Here is a 25,980-nt window from a genome sequence, read left to right as displayed (position 1 = left end):
CAGGAATGTATCATAAGCTGAACCACAAATGGGGACACGTGTCTGCTTTGCATCTATCTCAGAAGTGAAACAGTGTCTTTTATGTCCCTCTCTTCAGGAAAGCAGTTGAATTTGTCACAGTGCTCTGTCTTAACCCATAACCACAGTTACACATTAGCCAAATGAGACCAAGCATCATTGCACCATAACCCAGGCAGTTCTCAAGGCAGAAATGCACAATACCATGAAAAGTATTAATTGAATGGATGCTGTTATTCAAATTAACATTTGAAAATTGGTTGTCACTGTCCTAAATGATAACACAAGAATAAATAGCCAGGTTCTACTCATGTTAAAATGCCATCAGTTCACAGCTATATATGATTATTTCACACACCACTGAAGTGCTCATGCCTCTGGGGTGAAAGGAAACATTTGTATGGAGAAACATTTACGGCGGAATGGGAAGTGGTATAAACTGTGTTCGTTTGTAAGGGCAGATGAGATTGAAACAGTAGGTGGGATTGGAGATTATAATTATTGCATGTAACAAATCTCCTAAAGATCTCAAAGCAATTTACAAATGCTCTTTCAGCAGGCTATAAAGTAGAAGGCATGGAGAATATTACCACTCCACCCTGTTTCATAGATAAGATATGATGAAGCTTAGGTTAGTCAGCAGAGTCTGAGTGCTTATCTCCTAGTTTCCCAGTCCTGGAGTTCTAATATTTCTCTTTTTCCACATCTGTTAATTACAAAAGTTGCCTGCTTACACTGATGACTTCCAGTGTTCTGTGAGAAGGCTCCCTGAGTAATATTGCTGCTCACAGCTGAGACAAATTTCCCTCTCTACAGTACTGCAATGGAATAACAAGGAACTAGGCTTTATTTTTTTTGTTCTTTCCTCCTTTTTTTGCAGAGTGAATCTAATTAATCTGTCTAAAGAAATTCCCTTACATTTGAAAGATATTTAAAACAAAGGAACATAATATGATTATACCATAACATTCATTGTAAGGTTTCCAAAATGGACAACAGATAAGAACCAGCCAGCAACACTGGAAGACAACTATCTTTCGAATCCTTCTTAGATCCATTTAAATGCCAGGAAATCCAAAATCCAGTCTGCAGTCAGTCAGTAGTCACTGGGAGGAGATTTAATTGTGGTTAACGAGTATTCCACTGTCATTAAAAGAAATTCTGTGAAAACTTTAATGTCCTTAATCAAAACTGAGAGCCTTCTTCCCAGATGCTCAATCTTTTTCACTGGGAAGTGCTAATCACAGTGGGGACATATGGTTCCATTGAACTTGGCCATTTCCAACCCGATGCCTGTGCTTTAGCAGCTCTGCTCCTCCATATGTGATGTTATTCTGGATGCATTTTTTGTCCAAGCCTGGTAGACTGAGGCAGAAGCCGCCCCAGGGAAGAAAAACTACTAAAAATATAAGTCAGCTGTCTCTTAAGTTAGTTGCTGTCCAAAACACTGTGTACAGAAATGTAGTAGCCTTTTTTATGAGTTCATAAGTTTTTATTAAAGCCAAATGGCTGGAAGGAAGCTGTATATTAATTTCTTTCTTTGTTCCAGACTGAGAAAAATCTGAAATGTGCTTCTCTTGGGTATTTTTGATTTTAGTTTTGTACTTCTATTGCTTATGGCTGCCTACAGCAAATTATCAGCCTTGCAAAAGTGCTTTTTATGTTTGATTTTTACTCATGTGTGTGAGAGTGAAGATGTGAAAGTCCAGGAGGGCTGACAACAAAATGAGTTACAGAAAATGTTTTGGAGTTGCTTTTAGCAAACAAATCCTTCTTTTCTTTTGTGCCTGTATTTGGATTTTGGAATTTGTGGCATTCACAGTAGTTAATGTTATATTGCATTAAGAAACGGTGGTCGAGAAGAGGAACACAGGAAAATGGAACACAGTGTAAAGAGAAAATGAAGGCAGAGCAGCCCCAGCCCATCTGATGGGAGGGGAGGGGGGGAACTGCACCAGGAGCCATGGCCGCTCCCTCCAGCACCATGCATCAACGCTACCTTGAATTAATTACCAAATCTAGGAACTGTGCCATGGCTACCTAAGGAGAGGCAACTGTCCCTCATTTGTGATTAAAATGTCATTAGACTCCTGTAGGTCAACAGTGTTTCTCTTTTTGGAGCCAAGAATAGTTGAATTCCAGCCCTAACTGTCCCACTGATTTGCTCCATGGCTGCATATAACTCATCTCCATCTGATCTGTCTCTGTAAAAGTCAAGCAAATATTCTAACTGCACAATCATTTCAGGATTTAACTGCTCCCAAATTCTGGCAGGTGGCATTTTTTTATCCACATCCTAATTCAGCCTTCTCCAGAACTTTCTTCTGTCCATACCTCCTGATGATAATGTATACCTACCTCCAGCTGAATTTGCTATACCATTTTAGAAACAGTTTACTAGAATCATTTGAAAACCACCCACCCTGCGCTGCAAAGGTCTGTCATTGCTCAAAGATTAAAGCCTCATTTTGGCCAAAGATTGAAAGTTCTTCATTACCCCAGTCCATTTTCTTAGCATTTACAGTTTTTATGTGTAGTTTTTGGTGATTTAAAGCAACAGCTGGTACCTTTAATGTATTGGCAAAGAAACAAGGCAGCTTTCTTTGGTAACATTAGCATTGCTTCAGTATCAGATCACAGGTTTACTCTAAGTTATATTATGCTTCCTGTACCTGTCCTTGCTTTTCAGAATTTCTTCATCATTTCAGTTTTGTTTTGGTGGGGGAAAGAGAAGCTGTGGAATTTGTAATACACAAACAATTTGGCAAAATAGGCATCGTAAACATCAAAACCAAAAAGCACCACATGCAACTTTCATGACAGCCATTCCACACTACTATTTCCAAAGGCTTCAAAATAGAATAGGAAATGTAGGATAAGACTTTTCTCAGTGTCCTGTCTGTTGGTGCCTTCTGTGAGGGTCACCTGGTGTCCTGGCCATTCCATGGTCCCTGTGAAATTCCTGCAGTAGCAAGGGGAAGTACAGAGAGGGCTCATCAGTTCAGCCCACAGATCCAAGCTAGAGGGGTTCAGTCTGCCTCTTCTTTTCCTCAGCAGGGCCCTAGGCACAGCCTGAATTCAGATTCTTGGAAAATCCAAGCAGGCAAATGCCTTTTAGGCAGTTTCAGTTTCCTATTCTCCTGTAGTGAGGGAGTGTCACCACGTTTGCTTTTTAAATAGCATAGAGAGATTAAAATTTAAAGCATTTTTCCACTGCAACTAAAATAGCAAAAACTATTCCAGCCATACAAATTTTAGATGAAATGTACTTCTCTTAAGAGAGCTTACCTTTCAGGCCTGCACTATCTGAGAGCATTCCTTCACATTTTATCAGCCCACATGCAGTTCACTCAGCAGTTTTTGATTAATGCAGACACTGAAGCACGGGAGTATGTTCTGAGTGCAGCTTATTCTTGTTAGGCTGTTGCTTCAGATTGTTTGGGATCTTTTTTTAGTTCAGAAAATACACCGTTATCATTTCATACTAAATCCCTGTGAGTTCTCACAGTAATAAGGTAATTTAAAGGCTATTTTAAATTATAGGCCTTAGTAATTTTTAAAGACATGCTAAACTACTGTCTCATTTATTTTGAGAAGTATCAACAGCACTTCTGGAGTATCAGAAACATCTAAATTTAGTAAGTTCCACTTTCTAAACTGGATCCAATCTTTTCCACTTTTCACAGGGAAAATTATGAATACTGATTTTTTTTCTCTCAAGCATTGTGCAAGACAGGTTTCAAATTTATTTACAAATGGTAATCAGATCTCACAAGCCTAAGCCCATGATTCTAAGGTAGAATCTCTTTATATAAACTAGATGAGGTCAAACGTATTTCTGAGGTAAATTCACTAAGTTAGGTGAATTTGGCTCATGGTTAATAGCTTGCTATTCTGAATGGAAGTTTAAAGCAATTATCACAAAGTTGGATTAATCATCATCCTGAATGCTGCGTTGAAGTGCTTTGCTTGTCAAACAGATTAACAAATTTGTATGCTTTTTCTGTTTCACTATATATTTTCAGATTGTATATGACAAAGTCACAGAGCTCCAAGGCCGTGTACTGAAGCTTGTTGTGAAAAGCAAAGGAACATTTGTGGGAGCTGTTAACATTCAACTGAGCAGTGTCCGGTTAAATGAAGAAAAGTGGTACCCACTGGGAAACAGTGTAATTTAAATGTTCTCCAAGATGATTCAATTATTTGCCCACTAATGTTTCTTTACCCCATTTCCCACGCCACATTTTGTCTCAGTTGCCCTTGAGAATAGGCAGTCATCTGCTGAGCACATATCTTCACATCTCTAACCATAAGGCTATTGTCTTAAAAGTGCTACCATCTTCCTGCCACAGATTCCTGACAGTGAGTGTCTAAGGAATCACATGCCAAAGACTTGCAGCAACATGCAGAAAGTTCTTATGACAGCAATGAAGGGCTTGGTTTTGTTAATATTAAATAGTACTGTAAAAATACTGAATTCTGTACACATCAGTGTGTGGGGCCTCATTCTTTGCCCATTAATTCCCCTGACTGTGTTGAAACAATGCTGATAATGGTGTAATTTATCATCACTGCATGTGATGAGTTCACCAGAAAACCATGGGATGGTTCCCTGCCGATATATTTCAGATGTCCAGCAAATTTCACATTGAATCTTACCCAATCAATACTTTTTTTTTTTAAATCACTTTAAAGGTTTTGATACTATGTAACATTTAATCCAAGATATTGATTTGTCAATAAGATATGTCATTGTTTCTTTTATTCTGACATCCAAGAGCCAGATATAGCTGGTCATTTGTGTGCAGAGAGGAGGGAAAAGCTAATGTTCATGGATAAAGAGAACATACTGAATGTGGGCTTTCAGTGGGGGATTTATTTAAGGTCATGATACCACAGATATTTGTTCAGAAGTCTTCCCACATTGCAGTCCTATGCTGCATAAGGGTTTCAAGTCAATACATGCATTGAATAGACCTCAGGGCTATAAAGTATGTGTTTATATATTAAATAATGAGTGGTTCCTTTGAGTTCAAAGATGCTAATTATGGGCTCTGTTTTTCTCTAATTTGAGGAAGCACTTAAGCACGTCTTTAAACATTTGGCATGTGAGCAGCCACAATGAATTGTCCATTATTGCCAGACTCTTGCACACACCCATTGACCATGTATATAAACCTTCCCAGGACCAGGGGCACATTTTTCAGGCACAGGAGATGTGTTGATTTGAGTGTGATCTGATCTGCTGCAAATTTTAAGTTACCATACAGTGGGCAGATCTGACATTTATCCTACCAGGTGGAAAAATCATCAACAGAGGGATAATAATGCCAGAAGTGAAGATAATTGCCTTCTTCTCCCAAAGGACCCTCACAAATCAGTCTTCAGAATATAAAGGTATATAAAGCTCCTGAAGTGGGACTAGGAGTGTTAGTTAGGAAATTAAATAAGCTGGAGTTTTTCTCAACATCAAACCAATGGCCTTGATCAGGTTTCATCTGAGAATATTTTCCCCAGTCAAACTGGTGTATTAAGCTCCTCCCCAGTAAGGGGATGTGAGGGGAACTCTGTTTGAATATTAATATTATTAGTCCATCCAGAGCTGTAAGAAACTGCAAAATATTTACCCCATGCAAGGGATATTGTCTGGCACACAGAATATTATCACTACAAAGATCAGGACGCCGAACATTTTATACTACAGGCTCTCCTGGGAAAGGAATCAAGTGCCTTGTCATTCAAGCACAGAAAACACATTGAGACCAGCTTACAAAGTTATCAAATTACCTGACCTTGCAGCTCAATAATGATTTTAGATTCTTCTTAGTCTGCTGTCTCAGTTTCCTTATTAAAACAATAATGCAATTTTTTAATAGTGTTATTTCTGTGACATTTTCTAACCCTTATTTACCACATGTCCGGATTTTCCATCTTAGAGCAACATGAAATGAAACAGCATTTGAATAGCAATAAATAAAAAGAGCATTATAATATCTTATCAGAATGGTCTGCAAACTTAAGCAATATTGTTTGATATTAAAGAAGGAAAGTTGTCAATATAACATCCTTTAAAAAAAAAATCATATTTGAGTAACAAATTTGCCATGAGTTGTGTAGCTGTAGTCCTGTGGAAGGTCAACAAAACCTCAGGTCTGTAAGGAAGGTGGGAAAATTGTGTCTTATGGGCAAGATCTACTCTGATAGCTCTGTTAGGCAAGGAGTTGTCTTCATAGATCTTCAAACACATAATTAACCCTTGCCTTTTCTAAAATTCTCTAGTTCTCCTCAAAGTACAGTGTTTCCTGCTTCCTGAGCTCCAGTAAGATGTATCCTGAGCTCCCTGCTCCTGAGAGGAACATGGTTCTTTACAAAGCAATCCATGAATATTTTATCTTGCTTCAGCAGCTGGAGGTTCAAGCCAAAGTGAAGGAAAAGTACCAATACTAGCATATGACTTTTTGTGATTTAACAGCTACTTTTTGTTCTCAAAACTATTTTTTCAGGTAAAAAAATTATGGTGGGCCCTAAAGAGGAACAGCCCAGTCAGAACCTGCTTTTTCCACAAATTTAAAGGGAACATTGTTTGTATAATTTTTCCTGTTCCCTTGAAAAGATACATTGGTAAAAAATTTTGTTCAATACAAATAAAAACATCAATGTAACAATGCTCACATTATAAAAATTAGCATGATCTCTTGTATGTATTGGACTATTATTCTCACGCAGTAATTAATCATTAATTTGAAATTATCTGCAAGTGACATTAACTGAATTTTAAAAATATCCAAAAAAGTTCAGGATTTATGAACCGTTTCTAAATAATCATAGAATAATAGAACTACAGAATGGCTTGAGTTGGAAGGGATCTTAAAGGTAATGTCATTTCAACCCCCTGCCATGGAGAGAGATACTTTGCAAGTTGCTCAGAGCCCCAGTCAACTGGCCTTGAACACTTCCAGGGATATCGAGTCCACAACTTCTCTGGAAACCTGTGCCAAGGGCCTCACCACCCTCACAGTAAAGAATTTCTTCCTAATACCTAATTGAACTTACTTTCTTTCAGTTTAAAGCCATCCACCCTTGTCCCATCACTACATGCTCTTCTACTGGAAGGTTTTATGAGGTCTCCCTGGAGCCTTTTCTCCTCTAGGCTGAACAACCCCAATTCTCTCAGCCTTTCCTCACAGCAGAGGTGCTCCACACCTCTGATCATTTTCGTGACCCTCCTCTGGACTCACTCCAAAAGATCAAAGTCTTTCTTTTGTCGGGTGTCCCTGAGCTGGATGCAACATTCTAGGTGGGATCTCCTGAGAGCAGAGCAGAAGGATAAAATCACCTCCCCTGATGCTGCTTTTGATAGCAAATGTGGGCTGTGTTTCCCCTTTTTCAATCAGTGGGAACTTCACTGGCCTGCCATGACTTCTCAAATATGATGGACAGTGCTTAGTCCAGTTCCCTCAGGACCTGTGGATGTATCTCATCAGGTCCCATGCACTTGTGCACGTTGAGGTTCCTTAGATTTTCTCAAACCCATTCTCCTGCAGAAAAACAGCAGTAGGGCCAAGGTCAATAGCCCTTATTCAGGATACCCCTTACATAAAAGTCCAGCTGGCTTCATAAAATCATTGAGAATGTGCCACCCTGGGAATCAGGCCACTGGGCTGTTGCAAAGCCACTAATGCTACTTTATTGAAGAGGGGGGCAATCCCCCAGAACAATTTCTTCTGCGGAACATCATTAATAGTACCAGATGTGAGCAAACAGCGATGCAGATTCCAACTTGATGCCTTCTTTGGACAGCAGTGGAATGTTACGGTAACCTGTCAATATAATGACATCTTATTAGTGTATTAACCACAAGCACAAATATTATGATGGAGTGGTTTTATGATCATCTATGCAAACAAGGCATAATTTATGATTCTGTAAATAACTCATTAAAATAAAATGAAATTATACAGGACCCAAACACCATTTGTACTGTTTTTTCTCCTCTCTGTATATATAGTGTTTCAATTCTGGTATTTTTGGTCACAGAGTGAAAAGCTCCAGTGTTTTTCAGGATGTGGTATTTTTTTTTAAATGGAAGACTTTTAGCCCAGTGATATTTAAACATGGACAAATCTTACATTGTAACATCCAAGGTTATGTGCTGCACACATTGCTCTGATAGCAAATGTAATAACTTGTGAATCAGCAGTGATAATGCCTACAGAATGGTGTTGCAGCAGCAGTGCACTGTCCAGCTGAGGCAGAAAAAAGTGAAGTGTAAGACCTTCTACGATGACATCTTAAAAAGTTGATTTCATATGAGTAATTCACTTTATCAGAGATAAGTCATGCCGTCAGAAACTATGTGTTCATCTGGTCATTGAAGCATTTGGATGAGCCGTAGTTCTCACTTTAAACATAGTTCACTTACCCGCTTAGAAAACAAAACAATCTCCTCTTCAAAACACCAACCTGTATTGCTTTATATGACTAAATGTCCATTATTTCATAATAATAAACAATGTCATTTTTGATTTAAAAATGTTCTGTACTTTGTCAAGGTATGTGTAACTCCAGTTATTTAAGTAAGTCTCTGTTTTGTATAAGTATCTATGTTCTGAACTGCAGTTTTCAAAATCCCTCTTAGGTGTGTCTGGATGCCTTTGGAGTCTTTCAGACCCACATTTACCTGGGTTTGGAATTTCTTGCTTTGTTTTTTGCAGAATCATAGAATCTTTTTAATTGGAAAAGACCTCTAAGATCACTGAGTCCAGCCTTTGACTGATCACTTTGTGAAGCAGATCGTGGCACTAAGTGCCACATCCAGTTGTTTCTTGAACACCTTCAGGGACGGTGATTCCACCTCCTCTCTCAGCAGCCCTTTCTAATGCAGGACAACTCTCCCAGTAACAAAATTCTCCCTGCTGTCCAGCTGAACCTTCCCTGGCAAAGCTTGAGGCCATTTCCCCCTGTTCTGTCGTATTACACAAAAGTTCCCGTGCTATTTAAGGTTCAGATTCTGGGCAGCAGATATTAAAGCTGGTTTCACGCAATTTACATTTGAGATCAGTTTTTAAGGCAAGCACAAAGTATGTGGAAGGCTTGGTTGATTTCCTATACAAAGATACACTTCAAGGACTAAGATTAATTTCTAAAGACTTATGTTCTATCTCCTACCTACAGAATATTCTACAGAGTGTCCTGAGAGAAGTTAAACTTCCTTTCTTTATTGAAATTGCTCCAATTTGCATTAAATAATTAACTATTCATGGATCCCGTGATAAAAGAGGTAATAACTGATTTTCCATCCCGTGTTGCTATTCTCCATGGCAGATTCATTGGCACAGGGACTGTAACAGAGGACCCCCCTCTGCTTCGCCTTTTAACCACCCAGGTAGAGAATTTTTCTCAATTTCTGCCCCTCTGAGTATAGCTATATAATCACTACGTGGAAAATCAAATTCTGCTACAGCTGGACAGCAAGCATCCCTCCCCAGTGGAGTCTACAAGTAGTTGGGAGGCTGGTGCTGGGGAAAGCAAGGCAGTGTGGATATAGATTTGAATCCTTTCAAAAGAAAATGCAGAGGAGGGAGGAAATGGCACAACTTTGTCCCACTGCCTGTCAAAGAAAATAAAAAGATGTAAGCACTGCTCAGCTTTTGGGAGCAACTTGCCCTCAGGGACACCTCGGGGCTATGAATCCTAGGGGCTAAGGGACTCTCCTGTAGTACAGATTAAAGCAACTGGAGCTCTGAAGACTAAGACTGAAATCCTAGCTCACCCTTCAGCATTTTAGGCAGTTCTTCCCTTGTCTTCTTCTTGTGACTCCCTCTGGAAGAACATTATTTTCCCATTTCACTGCTTAGAGAGCTTGGGTACCTAAAGCAAAACCATCATTCCAGACCTAGTTTTAGAGGTCTCAATGTTAAGCATTGCAATAAATGCTTGCAGTAAATTTTGAAATTATTTATCACTTCACCTCTTAGAAGCATTTTATTTATGCATCTAGGAATCCTGATGGCTAATTACCTTTTTTTATGTTGTGTTAAGTGGGGATTGGGCCAATATGTTTGGCACTGTTTATAGTTTTTGTACCTAGACTCATTCCCTAGCATTTTTAATTACTCCACTGAAAATATTTCCTGGAAAATCTACTGCTCTTACTTTTCCAAAACATGAATCCCTCATTTGTGACCAAAATTAATTCTATAGAGACATTAAGCCACACTGAAAATTTGTGTATAAAAAAAGCCTCCACCAATAATTTTACAAGCCCATGTAGGCAGCAGTGCCTGATATTTAAATTTGTCTCAGACACTGTGAGTTGGTGGGTTGAGTTTTCTTTCATTATCCAAAAGTATACAAATAAAAAGGAAAGTAAAATGTTATCAGTGTAAAAATTTATGTTGTAGAAAAACAACTGAGCTCTAAGAGTAATGTCTTTGTTCTTGTATAACTCCTCAACCTCAACTAAGAATCACAAGCAGCTTTATGACTTTCAAACATGGGGGAGGAAAGCCATTTAAAATCCTGTTAAGCTTAATAAAAAAGGCACAGTGCCTGTTGCCAGCTCCAATGTTTTGCCTTCCCATCTTTATTCACTAATAAAAGCTGTTTGTTTTGTCAGAAATAGCTTTGGAAGGCCAGTGTAGTAAACAGCCATTTTACATAAGCCTTTCTCCTTGGCCTGTTGACTTCTGTGTTTGCCCTTTATGTGCAGCCTATTCATTACAAAGGTTCCAGGAACTCTACTGGCATAACAAAAGGAACTCTGGCAAGAAAAATGCCATAAATATTTTGCCTAATTTATAGCCTTTGTTCTCCACTCTGAAAAGTTGAAGATAGGTTACCTGAGGGATTTTTGGTGGTTTGTTTTGTTTTAATTTGGCTTGTATTGGGTTTTGAACCTATGTGAGTAGAAAGCGCACAAAACTGTTGCCTTCATAGCAGCAGTCCTGACTAGTCTCACTTCTTGCAATGAATTAAAGTACCATCTGAGCAGTTTCCATCTAGAATGGAATACTGCAGTGGGAATAATCAACTGCCATTAATATTATTTTGATTTCAACATCATGGATTTGCATTCAGAGAATACAATTATTTCAAAAAACAGAGAGTGCCATTTATTCATATAGTTACACAATCATCCTTTAGAAAATAGGCATGATGCTGTACTCTCTCAATGCTACAGTAATAATAAAAGCCTGGAATGTTGCAGATTTTTTTAAGCTGTTATAGGTGGTTCACATAAGAGTATTACCTGTATTCAGGCTCATCACAGGTAAAGTGAATTGGCCAAGGAATTCATTGTTAACCAGAGAGACCTCATCCTCCACACAGAAGCGTATCATCGCCAGTTCTGGAACTTGGATGTTAAAAGAGAAAGTTTCGTTCCATTTAGGGCTCAAAGCTAATGGAAAGAGAAAAGAAACAGGATTAAAATATGATTTCTTTTGTTCTACTCAATAACTGAATTATTGTACCTGCTATCACTAGGCTGACTGGTAAAGAATTCATTCTTTTTCCCTAAATTTCTGGGCCCATTTAAATAAATAATGAGACTCCCACTGACTATAGTGGTACAAAAGCCTAAGACAGTTGGTGTCATGCCTTAAAAGAGAGCAAAATGGGACAGGGATAGCCAGGCTAAGAACCTCTGATCAACCTAAATTTTTCTATAGCCATACCAGTTTCATGCTTTTACCAAAGTTTTTCCTTTCACAATGTTGGAAATAAATAAATTCAGGTAGTAAAACCTGCACTTGACTAGAAACACAAAAAAGAGAATGTGGAACAGGAAGGGGTTGCTTCGTCTTCAGCAATGTTCATACAGAGGAAAGAAATTCAGGGGCTGATTAAAAACAGCAGCCATCTATAAAATAGAAAATGAAAGAATAGAAGACAGAGGTACAGATAAAGGGAGATCACAGGGAACTTGTAGTCTGAGACATCAAGAAGATCTATATGATAAAGATAAGGGAGTGCTCAAAGACAGCTACAACGAGTACACACTTCACCTGTCAAGCAATTAAGGGATTACTCCTACTAGGAACTTCAAAGGAGACAAGTGATGAGCTTACAGCAATTTCTTAAGAAAAAAGTCTAAATTTACCGATTTGTGTACTGGTTTAAGCTGGGATAGGGTTAGTTTTCTTCGTATCAACCCCTGTGGGGCTGCATTTTGGATTCTTGACCCAAACAGTGCTGATAACACACCAATGTTTGAGCTGTTGCTGAACAGGGCTTACACAGTGTCGAGATGTCTGTCTTTCTCACTCTGCAAAGCACCCTTCCCATCCCAATGAGGGGGCTGGGGGTACACAGGAAGTTGGGAGGAGACACAGGTGGGACAGCTGAGCCCAGCTGACCAAAGTGATTTTCCATAGCACATGGTGTCATGCTCACAGCTGGGGGAAAGGAGGAAGGGAGGGCATTCAGAGTCACAGCATTTGTCTTCCCAAGTAACTGCAACGCTCAATAACAAAGCCTTGTTTTTCTGGGAATGGCTCTACACCTGTCTGCCCAGTGGTGAATGAATTCCTTATTTTGCTTTGCTTGTGTGTGCAGCTTTTGCTTTACCTATTAAACTGCCTTCCTCTCATCCCAAGGGCTTTCTCATTTTGGCCCTTCCAGCACTCTCCCCATCAAACCAGGGGAAGAGCAGGCAAGCAGCTCTGTGGGGATAGCTGCTGTCCAGGATGAGCCCACAGCAGTGTGCAAAAAAACTTCCATCTTCCTTTAGAAAGGGAGAGTGCTCCCAGCTAGGAGTTTGTGCTTCCTTAATCTACCAGCCTAGAAAAATGGCACACAGCATGAACTTCAGCTACAGATTTTGTGCCAGAAGATCCTGGTCTAGAGAGAAATAATTGCATTTTCTATGACAATTCCTTGGGATGCAAAGTTGGTGATTCCTTATAAAATGTTGTAGTGCTTTGTTCACAGTCAAGAGAATCAGAGTGGTGCTCACCATTGCTTTTTACAACACTAGATTTCTTTCTTGCTTGATCCTCTGGTACACCAAAGATTTCTATCTGCACCTTAGGGTCAGCTTTGTTGGTCTTCGACAGGCTGCTGGGTGGTAACTGATGGCCACTGATCAGCTGGAAAATTAAAGTTGTACTGAAATAACTGTAAGAATGAGCTATTCACCAGAGCTGTATTGTAGCCATAATGGAAATAACTTTCAGAAGAAATTACTGTAAGTATATACCAGCCATAAACTGGAATACATATTAGACACCATGGAATCAAGAGTATGGTGCTTCCCATCTAATTTAATTTTTTGATAATTTTGCCCAGTCCAAACTGCCCTTGAATGGTTACAGGGATGGGACACATATGACCTGTCTGGCCTGCCTCTGCCAGTGTTTCACCACCCTCTTTATAAATATATATATATACTGATATCATGCTTTAAACAATAATTTTCAGAGGTTTAATTCAATAGCTACACATAAAAAATATATTTTATTACCATGCAAAGAAACAATGTTGGAGGAATCGGTCTCCAGTGATTTTTGCTCTTTCTGCTGTCAAGCTCATGAATTCCAATCTGTGTGGAGTGGGTCAGCGTCAAGACCCACAGTGGCATCAGCACTGTGCTACAGGGTATGTAGCAGACTGCCTCACCTGTGCTCCTTCTCTCGCACAGTTACACAAAAGCTCTTCATTTAGTAAGCTCCCTGATGTTTTCCTCCTTAATTTAGTTTGCTACCTGGAAATTTTGGCTCAGACTGCCCTGTAATCTGGCACCCAGCCTAAGAAAGGATTTATGAAAGTCACAACTTTGTCTGCTTTCTACCTATATTTCAGGACACCTAGGAAAGAGTAAACATCTGTACAGTAATCAGCTTTTTAGAAATCAGTGTATGGAATGTGTTGAGAGAGATATGCAAGCCTGAAAGTGTAGGTGAAAGATATGACTCCTGATCCTGGTTTTAGGACTAAGCATCATAAGAGATTCTTATTCCCCTGTCAACAACCCAAAAACTCAAACCACACAAATTCCACTTTCTGCTTAGGTGTTTTCTGTAACAGCTTGCTCCAAGGGAAGTTCTAGCCTGAAATATTGAAGAGGAGTGGCTTGGTGAACACTGATGTCCTTTCTTCCTAGGAAATAGCTACTACCTTCACCAGAAAGCTTTGCAGTTACTGATGGGCTGCCCACTAAGAACCTGGGAGATTCCTTGTCATGCCTTGAATGCCATGACAAAAATGCAGCCCTGCTGGCCAAGGCCTGCATGACCCATTGCTAGACCCAGTCTAAGTCTCCCCTGGCGTGGGAAAAAAGTGAGCTCTTTTAAGCACACTGACCCAAATCCATAAATCCAACCAATTTTTGAGACCCGAGGTGAAGCAGACATACAGAGAGTTGTAAAAATTGTTAGGCTGAGAAAACTCTTCGTGAAGCACCCTGAATATCTCTATTTCTGCTTCAAAGGCTCTATGCCTCTTGTTGATGGGAATTGTGGCACATCAGGTTAAGGATAATGAATTCAGTAATATCAGGCCCTATGTGATTTTTCTGTTCTTCATTCATTCCTTCATTCATTCATTCATTCAAAGAGATTTGACCCCTAGATGTTTTATATCTTTGCTCTCTGTTAAGCAATTTCTCCATTCATCAGGTTAGTAGCATTTTCAGCAGAAGCTGTTTTTCCCTTTGACTTCTGCTCCCGATTCCTTTTGTCTTCAGCCACCGTTTCCTGGTTTTTGCTGCTGACTATGAGTCCCTCAGTCCTCAGCCCTCAGCCAGTGGGATGCCATTGCTTCTCTGCAGCCTGCACTACCCAGCCTGTAGTCTCAGTCTAAAGTCCTCAATCTAAAACACTGCCTCTCTATTCTCCAGCTTCTTCCAAACTCAGACACTTCCTTCACATTGACAATGATTTTGTCTGTCTCCTGCATTACAGTTTGGGGTTTCTCCTCATCCTAATTCCAGCTTCATACAAATTAGGGCTAAAATAACTGATGTATTTGAGTGGCTGCTTGAAATCATCCAGCAATGTCTATTCACAATTGGTATGCTTACTGTCGGGACACTAAAATGTTCTTGATTAGGTGCGTGCATTATGTAAGTATTTTATAATTGTCACTAACTATTGTTTTATCTCCACTATTTATTACTCTGAAAGAAACAAAATAGCAATTACACGCTAATTATATGCTAATTGAATAGCATTTATACAAGTGGTATTCTGTGTAATCAGAATTATTACTTTTTCATTGGAAAAAGGTAGTTTTCTAATTAGTGAACAATTATAATAAATATACTTGACCTCAAAAAAAGGGCTTTTCTAACCATTTGTAAATGATACGTATTTCTAGTATTTTTAGGAAGTAAATCACATTATAATTTGGGAGAAGCAGAAATAATTCAAAGACTTATTTGAATTTCACACTTATAAATATCATTTTAGGATTATAAATAGTCTTTTATACATGCACAGGAAGATAATGAGACTTAAAAGAAGCATAAAGCTCCCTATCTTACCTTTAAACATTTCCATTTGTCAATTAACATTACAATAGTGCTCGTGATATTATTGATATTGAAAGAAATAACACCTAAAGTTCACATTTGACTTCTGTGTTTTCAGAGTTCAGTTTCCACAAGCACAATTGACCAGTAGCTTGGTCAGCTTCATTATTTATATTTCTCCATACAGCATCATGAAAAATCATGTATTTTTGCAGACTCTTAGAGGCTCTGAACCCCTACATATTTTTAGCAAACATAAGTTAACTACAGATGAGAAAGTACCCAAGCAGCAGTTGACACCATATGAAAGTTTTACCATCTTGTTGAAAATATAATTAAAGTTCCCAACAACCAAGAATGGGAACAAAATGAAAAAGAAACAAAAAACCAATAGATAACAATTACATCTGAACTACATAGCATTTGTTTTCCCATTTTTATGGAACAAAGCAACACCTCAGTAATCTTACCCTTATTGACAGAGACATTGGTTTACTGTATCGTCCCACATTTTGGGGTGTAAATGTTGTATTGCGATCCCTCAAGAAATCAGGTTTCAGCACATAGCCACAGCCACCATTGTCCAGGAATTTTCCATCTTGCAATTCCATTTGTGTTCCTGGTGTTTGAAAGTTTAAGGCCACTGTAAAATTACATCAATATTGATTTTAGTGAATTAGGTTTGATAACATTTTATAAAACAAATAACAAAAAAAAAAAGCAAATGAGCTTAAGGTATGTCTATCTCTCAATTCATAGGTAAGATCCTGTTATTTCTCTTAAATTAAGTGATATTCAATAATGAATTATTCGTGCACAAAAGCAGTGCACTATTTAGAACTGCACCACATTTTAAGAATTACCCTATAGATCATTTTTACATTGCTGTATGTATTTACCCTTGTCTTTCTAAATTAGATCTTGGAGAATATGAAATGCGACATCCTTTTTCTCTGTAAGAACTAAATTCACGTCCCAGTTTCTCTACCGAGCAAAACCCTGCACCCCAAATCTGCTAACAAAGTTCTGGTGCAGAGTCAAAACCACAGGATTGTATCTAACCTTAGTTATGGTGCAGAATTCATCACAAAAACATCCCACCCAGAAGATCAAGAAACATTATTATAATGTTAGAATATTCAGTACAAATATAAGTTTATAGAGGTAGAAGCAATTTTAAAAGTGTTCTTAAATTTATGTGAGCACATACTCTCTTGGAGATTAATCCTCCAGTACTGGTGATTATTGTAAGAATACACCTGATAGATTTTCCTTTCCTTGGCGGTTCACAACATTTTTGGTTTGCTGCAGCACCAATAATAAAATATCACACTTCTCATCAACAGGTTATTGTAATTCATGAGATAAAGCCAACACTGAAATAGACCCATTTAATGAAATTTTCCCCTATTCCAGTACATTGGAGCTTCCTGTCACATTCAAAATAGAAAATGCAGAAGTCAAATCAGCAATGAATTATGACCTTGTGAACCTATGACATGTGTTAAACAGAGAATGATAAAAAGTCATTTACTTAAAATGATGGTTCGGTAGGAATGAAAAAAGAAGACTTTCAGCAGTTCAAGTGAGTCCTCATAATAATTCATGAAGACGACCTTATTACATGTTCCTGTGAGATAATATGAATGTATTGAATGAACATTTGACACAATTCAAAAATCCTAATCTCAAATGGAAAACACACAAAATTGTTCTCACTGCAAAAATTATTTGTTCCTTCACTGTTTTGATGATCCTTTTAATACATTCTTTAGCAAACGACACAAACAGGAATGAAGCAGCTGGTACAATGGACCTGGTATTTGCACTACACATGTTTTCAGTGGGGTTACTTCTGAAGAGCTCGAGCCTGGTTCTGTAGTCTCAAAACCAATTAATGGCTGATTACATGAAGTGCTCCCAGAGTGCATCATCTATTTAATCTGAAAGGAATCCCATCTGTGCTAGCTGAGATTGCTCTGCATCATGAACCAACATGCAGTAAGTAGGAACGATTAGAAACCTTGTCTAGAAAATCCCCAAACAAACAAAAAAACCCCAAAACAACGAAACACAACATGCACTCTTGCTTTGAACTAAATACTAATGTAGATGCAGACATGATTTTATATTAATATATGAAGGAAATTCGTTTTACCTTTAACAACAGAAATCAAACTTCAGGGCATCCATATTGCCCATTGCACACCGTTGCCTTTTTTAAACAGGGTAAGTATTCTCTTGGTATGGTTTTGGCAGTGGTTCACAATTTGTTTTTTATGACTCAACACATCATCCAGAAACAGTCCCAAATTTGGTGTTATATGATGCTAGTCATATTTTAATACACTGAATCAAGCTGTGCAGCGGATGCTACAAGAGCTGCAATGCTGAGGCCCCTGGAAGTCTGATCTACAGATAAGCCAGGATCTCTCAGTCCACAGGTGATTCCTAGGCCACGCTTTCAGAATGTGTGGGTTTAAAAGTGCAACTGAAATTAGGCACATCGAACAGTCAGCTTCAAATAGCTGCTTCCACATGATGAACCAAATTACATGATTGCACATAATGAGACTATTGCTAAATTTACCAAGCTTTATAGGCGACTGAGCAGGAAAATCTGGTGTAACAACAGCAACAAGCAAATGAGAATACTTTATATTTTATCATATTAGGAAAATTACTTTTGCAACACAAGTGAAGGGCACTGCTATTATGGGTTCATATCTTCAAACATCAGCACTGTTTTCACTTAATTTAATTTGACCTTAGAACAAGTTAAAAACACATGGAACAGTAGTTTTAATTTACCTACTGGTTTCTTGGTATTGCAAGTTTGAACACGATTAAGCAAATGTGAGATTTTGTGTCATATTCTCTGAGATGCAAACCTGTACTAAAACTGTTTGCAAGGTTCATAGCTGCTTGGGGCCTCCCAGGGCAATGCTTTATGGTGTATTGATGCACAGTTTTTCTTTTTAATCAGGTGCAGTTATGGCCCTAACACTTCTTGAGAAATGGCAAGGATCATAAACTAAAAGCTATGCCTAGCAGCATGGGCTTAGCAACATCTTCCTGCAAACAACACTGAATTTCTACCCAGCATTTCATTTTAGCTTTGCTGAGTTCAAGAGCAGAACTGTCAATAACGTCCTTTGTAATGTTGTTTTATGAAACAGTATAAATTTAATGCATGTATGAAGAGAGATTTAAACTGACAGTTTCTTTTGGAAAGAAGCCCAAAAGTGCTTGCAATGAAACCATCTGAGCAGCACATTAACTTAATGTATGGTTTTCATGAGGAAGTAAAGGCATCTGAAGTTTAGCACTGTGTACATTAAACTTTCTCCTCAGTCCTTTCATTAAGCACCAAAAGCCTTTTAATATTGACATCAAAATCAAAACAGCACAGCAAAATGTGGGCTTGGGGGACAATCTGAGCAAAGGAATTCCTCGGTGTGATTCTGGCACTTGAAATAAATTTAAGTCTTCCTAGAACCATCAGGCTAAATCCCCTTCAGACCAGACTGTTTAATACTCAAATCATCTTGCAAAGTACCCAAGCTGCCATGGCTGTCCCAGTAAGCCCCAGATGTAAATAACTTCATACAGCAAATGGAAGTTAAGAAATAGCCTAGCTCCAAAAAATGAACCAATCCATAGTACACAGAGGAATTCTATTTTTGACCCCAAATCTCTGAATGGCAAGCAGTTAAATGAAGTCAGTCCCACAACTAATTGCAGAACTAAAGACATTCTATATATTCAAATTCAGCACCTCCCATAAGCACCACCATTCAAGACATAATTGATTTATAGACTAAAAGCAAAAGTTTTTAAAACCAAAATGAGCACTGCGACTATGATTTGAAGGCAGTTGAGGAAAACTGCACATCTTTTGTTTGTGATCTTGTCTCTCAGTTAATATTCCTAGTGGGACTTTTAAATTGCCTTTTTTTTTTTTATTCCTTGCTTCCTGGTTCTATTAGCTATATTACAACCATAAGGTTTAATGTATTTTCTCCATTTAAATGGGAAGATTTTAAATGGATAAGGACACATTTGTCACCAATTTTTCTTAAAATGAGTTACTTAATTGCATTTTATGCCATTTAAAAATGCATCTCAAAATATATGAATTTTATTCCATTTCAAAAAATATCCTATGCAAAAGGCGCTCAGTGCCAATGTTCCTATCTCCATGATTTACCTCACTCATTTGAATCTAAAGAGATATAATAGATCACACTTTTATCAGCCTTGGTGCCATCCTCTCAGCTCTTTCCAATTGTCTATGTTCTTAAAGTGGGCCATTCACGATGAATGCAACAAAAATCTATGCCTTAGATATTCAAAATCTGAGCTGAATTCCACACAGCCTGGGAAATACTATTGAAAACAGGACCATATCCTAATGCTCTGGTATGTTGCCATTGGTTATGAGATGATCAATGTGATTGGATTTGAGGACACTGCTCTCATTCCACATCAGCACTCCAAGCTGGGCATGGGCTGTCTAGCTTTTCTTCTCACATGCAGGTCACAGCTGCACTCAATCCGTCCCTGCCCAAATTTACAGAAATATTTCTGAAGTCCAAGAAAGACAGAGAGAGACCATTTACAAGGGCATGAGAGGACAAGGGGGAAGGGTTTCAAACTGAAAGAAAGTAAACCTGTGAATAGGTGAGATCCAACCCAAACTTTATGAACAAGGACCTTGGTCTACTAGAAAAAAAAAAAAAGTATACAATGATTGATTCCACTAAAACACAGAGCAAGCCTATATGGACAGTATAATTTTTGCACACAAACTCTCACCTCCTTTCCTGGCAAAAAAAAAAAATTGGTCAAACTGTACGTATTTCTTTCCTCCCCTTACGTACTCCAAATTTTATTAAGCTTAATGATAATTTCTGGCTTTATTTTTCACCTACACATTTGAAATGGTTGTTTTTATTCTACAGAAAATTTATGAATGACTTACAACATGAGGGACTCTGCCCTAGGAAGAAGGACTGCTCCTCTGAGAACTGGGTAAATGCATAACTCTCTGTCATAACATGCTTAGACTGTGCAGTCAGTCTTTTTGTATTGTCTTTGGGCCAATTTAATACTGTTGCTCTAAAGACACTGCCATTAGAAATGTGAAGAATTCAGTCATACAGTTCATAATTTCTGACATTGTTCCTACTTAATTACAAGTAGTTCTACTGGAAAAAAGATGTCAGGTGATTAAGTCATCCATTGTCCAAGTATACCTGCAAGGGGTTTCAAGTAGGGATCCTCTCTCGTTCTCATGGGAAAAGTACCTAAAGCATTTCTGATAAATTATCAGATCTAAAAATCTAAATTGATTTTTGCCATCTACTTAATGTGTCAGTCTAAATGTTACACTCCACTGTAAGTCTGAGTGTCTTTTGGTTGTCATTTGACCAATTTTACACCTGAAAGTTTTCCAAAATAATTTTTAAAATTTTCTTGACTTGTGATTCTTGGCAGAACAGTGAATACTATCAGCTTCTCTTTCCTGTTTTAGTCTGAGTCATGGACAGGTTGTAGAACAAGATCAGCAAGGACTTCAGAAACAATGTGTTCCTGCAATTTTTTTCCATCCTCCTTTAAAATTTATTAGACTTGACATAAATTATTTACTATTCTATTGGTTGTCTGCAGTGAAGACAACTGGAAAAACTGATAAAATGGAATTTCAATGTTTCTTTGCTTTTAAGTGAAAGTCCAGTATCTATTACACGCACCAAAAACTTCCTAAAAAGAAGCAGGTTACAGAGTAGCCCAAGGGCTTTGTCACAAACCTGGCAGCAGACACATTTCTGCAGAAGAAACATGAAACCTTCATTCAAAACAACTCCCAGCCTTTGGAGCCATTCCAAAGGAAAGCTGAGTGCATTTGGGGAGCTTCATATATTGAATCTTATTGTCCCGCCTATCTTGTAGATGCCTACACATGAATTAACTGTACCACCTCACTGTTTGTGAAGAGCAAATCAATGAAGTTCAAGGGACAACATAACAAAAAAATTACTCCTCCAGTTTTCACTTCCTAAGGAGGCATTTTTTGACTATTAAAGCCAGTAGAAGACAGCAATAATACAGCTATTGACCCAGAGCCCAAGCATGGTCAGATTTGAGTCATTTTGATTTGCACAGGTGAGGCAGACCAAGATTGAAATTAGTTGGTTCCTTTTCCCTTGGGTGCTTCAGAGGTTAAAATCAGAACTAGTCAGATAGCTCTTAATCACTCTTTTAATGCATTATTTTTTACCATATTTTGTCATATTATTGCACACAAGATTGAGCCACAAAACAGATGTGACAAAATTGCCATGCTGCATTTCAGTGTCACAGGCCAAAACAAAACCTACAGTAAGAAGAGATCTGTCATACAAGTAGAAATTTCACAGTAGCATATAAATTTTTATGCATACTCCAAAAAGCACATATGGGATCTTCTGGAATAAAATTCTGTACCTGCCACACTGTGGCTTTCTCCTGTAACTTATGACATGTTTTGGTCATTCCTGTAGCATGCTTTGATACATGGATAACACTTCCTACTGCATGGAAATGCCGTATTCAGAAGGATATTCAAGTCTTTCTATTTTTATTCTCACCAAGGCTTTCTTTTGTTTCATATTTTTTTCTGTTTTTCTCAGTCAATATAAAACAACTGATATCAATTTATTTAAATAACTGTCCTGAATTTTCTTTCCCTGCATAAATCTTTACATTTCATTTTACTTAGTAAATAAAAAGGAGATATGGATACACCAAACCAGTTCTTTCCAGTGCCTCACTGCAGTTGTATGCAGAAGGCATACTAATTTTCACAGACTATAGAAAGTGGGAGTTTTTCCTCCATAAGACCTCTTTTTTCACAAAACCTCCCGTTCTTATGAGTCTCAATTTTCAGAGAATGGACAGGGAGTGCACAGGGATATCCAAAAGCTATTTTGTGGAAACTCTGTACTTTTTACTGAGGTTTTTAACTTGCCTTCCTCTGGAAATTAGGTTTACACAATTACATGTCTCGTCCTCGGCCCCAACAAATCTTGAGCCTGTTGGACCGTTTCATCCTGCTTTAGCTGAGTGCCAGGCTGCTCCAAGTTAATACGTTCCAAGCAATTTAGAGAAAATTGCTGGCAAGGTACAGAAGACAGCACTGTTTTGGGTCAATCACTGAGGGAAGTGAAGGAATAACTCAGTTCTCATAATTACATGATGCAGAGGCCTGGCAGGCAGTATGATATGTAGGTTTGGACAAAACCTGATATATTTTCTTTGCCCAGCCAGAAAAGTTATGGGTGTTAAAGGAACTTAAAGGTAAGCTTGCAGGTCTGGGGAGGAGAAGGGAGTTAAGAAGGGGAATAGGTGACATAAGAGAAACCTGAGAGTCCTTTGAAGAGTTTTAGGGAAGTGGTAGAAGGGACCTGGAGGGATTACTTCTGTGCATGGGGTGTAAAGTGCAATGGCAGGGAGACAGGAAGGGTGTGTGGATTATACAGACATGGGACAGATAAAAAAATTAAAAAATCTGTGGTAGACCAGTGGAAGGACATCAGCAGAAGATTCACTGAGGTTCACTCACTTTGGGAGCTGCCTTGTGAAGAGCAGCTATATTTCTGCCAAACAGTTATCTAAAGCAGATTAGGGAATTAAGGATAGATCTAACATGGCTTGGAAATAATACATGTGGAGAATTGTTTTTAATTAGCCTATTCCCATGTGAAAAATGGAGGGGTTTTTAAGTGAGGATGCAAATGAAGTGACCAAGAGGGCAGATTTAACCACTTCCTGCATATTTTTAATTCTTCCAGGAAGGGACCCAAATCCCCTATGCACTAAAAGTCATATGTTTTGCATACTAATGTTTAGAATGACTTCTCATTAAAGTATACTCTGAGTAAACAGTCAGTGCAGTAATTTTGAAGGACTTTGGTCCTGTCTGTGATCTAACAAATGGATATTCTTTGCAGAGATAAGTGTGGAGATTTACAGGCTAGAAAGAAAACTAGTAAATTGCAGCATGATAAGACTGGGAGATTAACTCAATTTTAAATTAAGGACCTCTGGCGAGTGCTTCCTCTAAGCATGAAACAAACTTACTAGTTTTTAATGGTAATATATAGTATAGATTGCAATGATAGCATACAGAGAGGGCAGCACCCCAGGTAAGTAATACAGACATCACACTTAGTGTGGATGAACCACAAGGACAGAATATAATCAAACCAATTTCACACAGTGTACTAATGAGGAGATACTTGGATAGCCCAGACCAAGTCCGAATCTGCACTGCAAGTAAGCATTTATAAGGACACAGAAACAAGTAAAATTTATACTAACTAGTAATTTTTGTACTCCTTGTGTAGTTATGTAAATCTCTACCCCGGTAAAAGTCAGGATGGAGAAAGTAACTTGTCACAGAAGATATATGGGGAGCTAAGAAAGGAAACAAGTGGAAAAGGAAGCCTGGAACAAGGGCGACGTAAACTTTAGGGCCCTACAGGCAGAGTGAAATCTGTGCCTGTCCTTGGATGAGTGTGTATTTTAACATAACAAGGTGAGTCCATACCTTTCACCTCTCAAAACTGGGAGCCTTTGGCAAAGTGCCCTGCTCACCCCACAGTCTCCCTCAGGTGGCCTTGGCAAAGACTCAGAATAAAAGACAGAATATATATGTAGATACAAAAAATATTCTGCTCGACTTTACCTAGGGCTGAAGAAGATGTAGCAGGCAGACATAGAAAAATAGTCTGTAACTGAGAATCTTTTAAACTGAAGAACAAACAGATGAAGGCAAAATTGTCTCTAAAGCCATTAAAAAGGACAGAATGCTTACAGGTGAGAGGTTTTTCAAAGTCTGCTGGGTACAGAAGTCATGCTTATTTTTAACAAATTCAAATTCAAGCTTTAAATAAAGAGAAGCAGAAATTATTGTTATTTCATTGCCCATGAAACTGATATGTTTTGTTCCAGAAATTAAGATGCTAAACGCATGTTGCATCTGTATAAACCCTGGAGGCTCCCAGGAGCTCCCAGCTGTACCTGGGTTTTGTGCTGACCAGGAATGTTTGAGTGCTTCCTTGCACAGCATATCCTGTTTTGGGAATTCTTGGCACCACTATCAATAGTTGTGCTCACATCTCCTGCACTTGTGCCACTCAAGTCACAGAGAGCCATTGAAAACCCACAAATCCTTCAGGAGAAACTTCCATTGCTGTGTAATGGAAGCTTAAAAATGCTGAATTGTTATTAGTGTTTTTCTTAACATCCAATTCTAAAAGGTAGTTTAAAGAAATTAATAAAATATAGTAAATGGGATATTTGGGATAAGAGACAGCTATTTAATGCAAAGTGATATTTGCAATTACTAGGGATAAAAAACTGACAGGATATGTGGGCTGAAGGAAACGTTTATATAACAAAAAAATTAAAATAATGCCACTGGGGGGAAATATGTAACCTACGTAACACCAAAACACTATAGGAAGCAAAAAACTCTTGTATCTGTAAAGGCTAGAATGCAATAGTCTCTGCAAACATACATACCCATTTGACACCCCACGTTCCAGAACTCTTGAGGATTATAATTTGAAGAGCTCATTCTTGTTCCCTTGGGGTAAATTCTTGTAATAAATCTTGTAGTATGTGAAATAAAATCTTTAGCTGATAAACAGAAGGATAAAATCTTCATAAGAAAACATTTATTGTTCAAGAGCTCCTATTTGAATAAATAATAAAAATACAAAAATTTGATCCAGCAATTTTTTTACACAATTATGTCAGTGTATTCTATTTTAACATCAATATATGGACCACTCTGCAGTATTCCTAAAATCCTATTTAGAAACCTTAAAATTTTTGTGAGTTTGAATCTGATAGTATTTCTGTATATAGTGCAGACTTTTGTAAGTTCATTAATGAAAAATCATTCCTTCACTGAAATATTTTGTTTCTTCACCTTTTTGCAGGGTAAACATACGATTTCTACACTAAAGCCCACTGTGTTCTCACGGGAAACTAAGACACAGAACAGGAAACTGCACAAAAACCCCCTCATTCTATAATAGCTCAAAATGAAAAAAAAAATATATATCCCTAGATGATCTTGTCTTGAAGTTTAAATAAAATGACTAAATAATATTAAGGCCAGGGAAAAGCACATTTTCAAAAGCCACTTATAAAGTTCCTTTATAAGCCTCAGAAGATGTTAACTGTTCATGTACGTTGTTTTTCCTTCTGCTGGCAGTGTTCCCTCCCCTCTCATATGTAGACATAAATGACACAGATGTGGGAAACTTCAGATGACTTCAGATGACTTCTATCTACATGATTCCTTTTTAGCAATTAAACAAGAATCTACATTTCCAGGGTCATCTCTCTGATCTATTCCATTCTCCTCTCATTTTTTGTTTGGCTAGGGTTTTTGTTTCGTTGATTTTGGTTTGCTTTGTTGTTTGGAGGTGGGG

The 25,980-nt window shown here is 38.1% G+C and overlaps 2 protein-coding genes across 3 annotated transcripts in view; one reads left to right on the top strand and one right to left on the bottom strand.

The window, feature by feature from the left end:
- Positions 1 to 4,872, top strand: part of LOC103617309 (phosphatidylinositol 4-phosphate 3-kinase C2 domain-containing subunit gamma) — a 77,578-nt gene extending 72,706 nt beyond the window's left edge. For both annotated transcript variants that reach the window (XM_008635590.2, XM_017736717.1), the window contains exon 15: positions 4,044 to 4,872. In XM_008635590.2, the coding sequence (XP_008633812.2) occupies positions 4,044 to 4,196 (153 nt within the window). In that variant the 3' untranslated portion in view covers positions 4,197 to 4,872. The remainder of the gene's footprint in view (positions 1 to 4,043) is intronic.
- A 2,142-nt stretch (positions 4,873 to 7,014) lies between these two features.
- The window catches only part of PLCZ1 (phospholipase C zeta 1), a 46,683-nt gene continuing 27,717 nt past the window's right edge, over positions 7,015 to 25,980 (bottom strand). The window contains exons 9-13 of the mRNA XM_017736660.1: positions 25,061 to 25,177; positions 15,961 to 16,133; positions 12,977 to 13,109; positions 11,270 to 11,419; positions 7,015 to 7,838 (exon numbers count right to left, since the gene is read on the bottom strand). Coding sequence (XP_017592149.1) covers positions 7,756 to 7,838; positions 11,270 to 11,419; positions 12,977 to 13,109; positions 15,961 to 16,133; positions 25,061 to 25,177 — 656 coding nt within the window. The 3' untranslated portion in view covers positions 7,015 to 7,755. The remainder of the gene's footprint in view (positions 7,839 to 11,269; positions 11,420 to 12,976; positions 13,110 to 15,960; positions 16,134 to 25,060; positions 25,178 to 25,980) is intronic.

The sequence above is a fragment of the Corvus brachyrhynchos genome, unplaced genomic scaffold (assembly GCF_000691975.1).
Source record: "Corvus brachyrhynchos isolate BGI_N302 unplaced genomic scaffold, ASM69197v1 scaffold246, whole genome shotgun sequence".
NCBI classification, from domain to species: Eukaryota; Metazoa; Chordata; class Aves; order Passeriformes; family Corvidae; genus Corvus; species Corvus brachyrhynchos.
The sequence above is the reverse complement of the archived record's forward strand: the minus strand, read 5'-3'. Positions and strand labels throughout refer to the sequence as shown.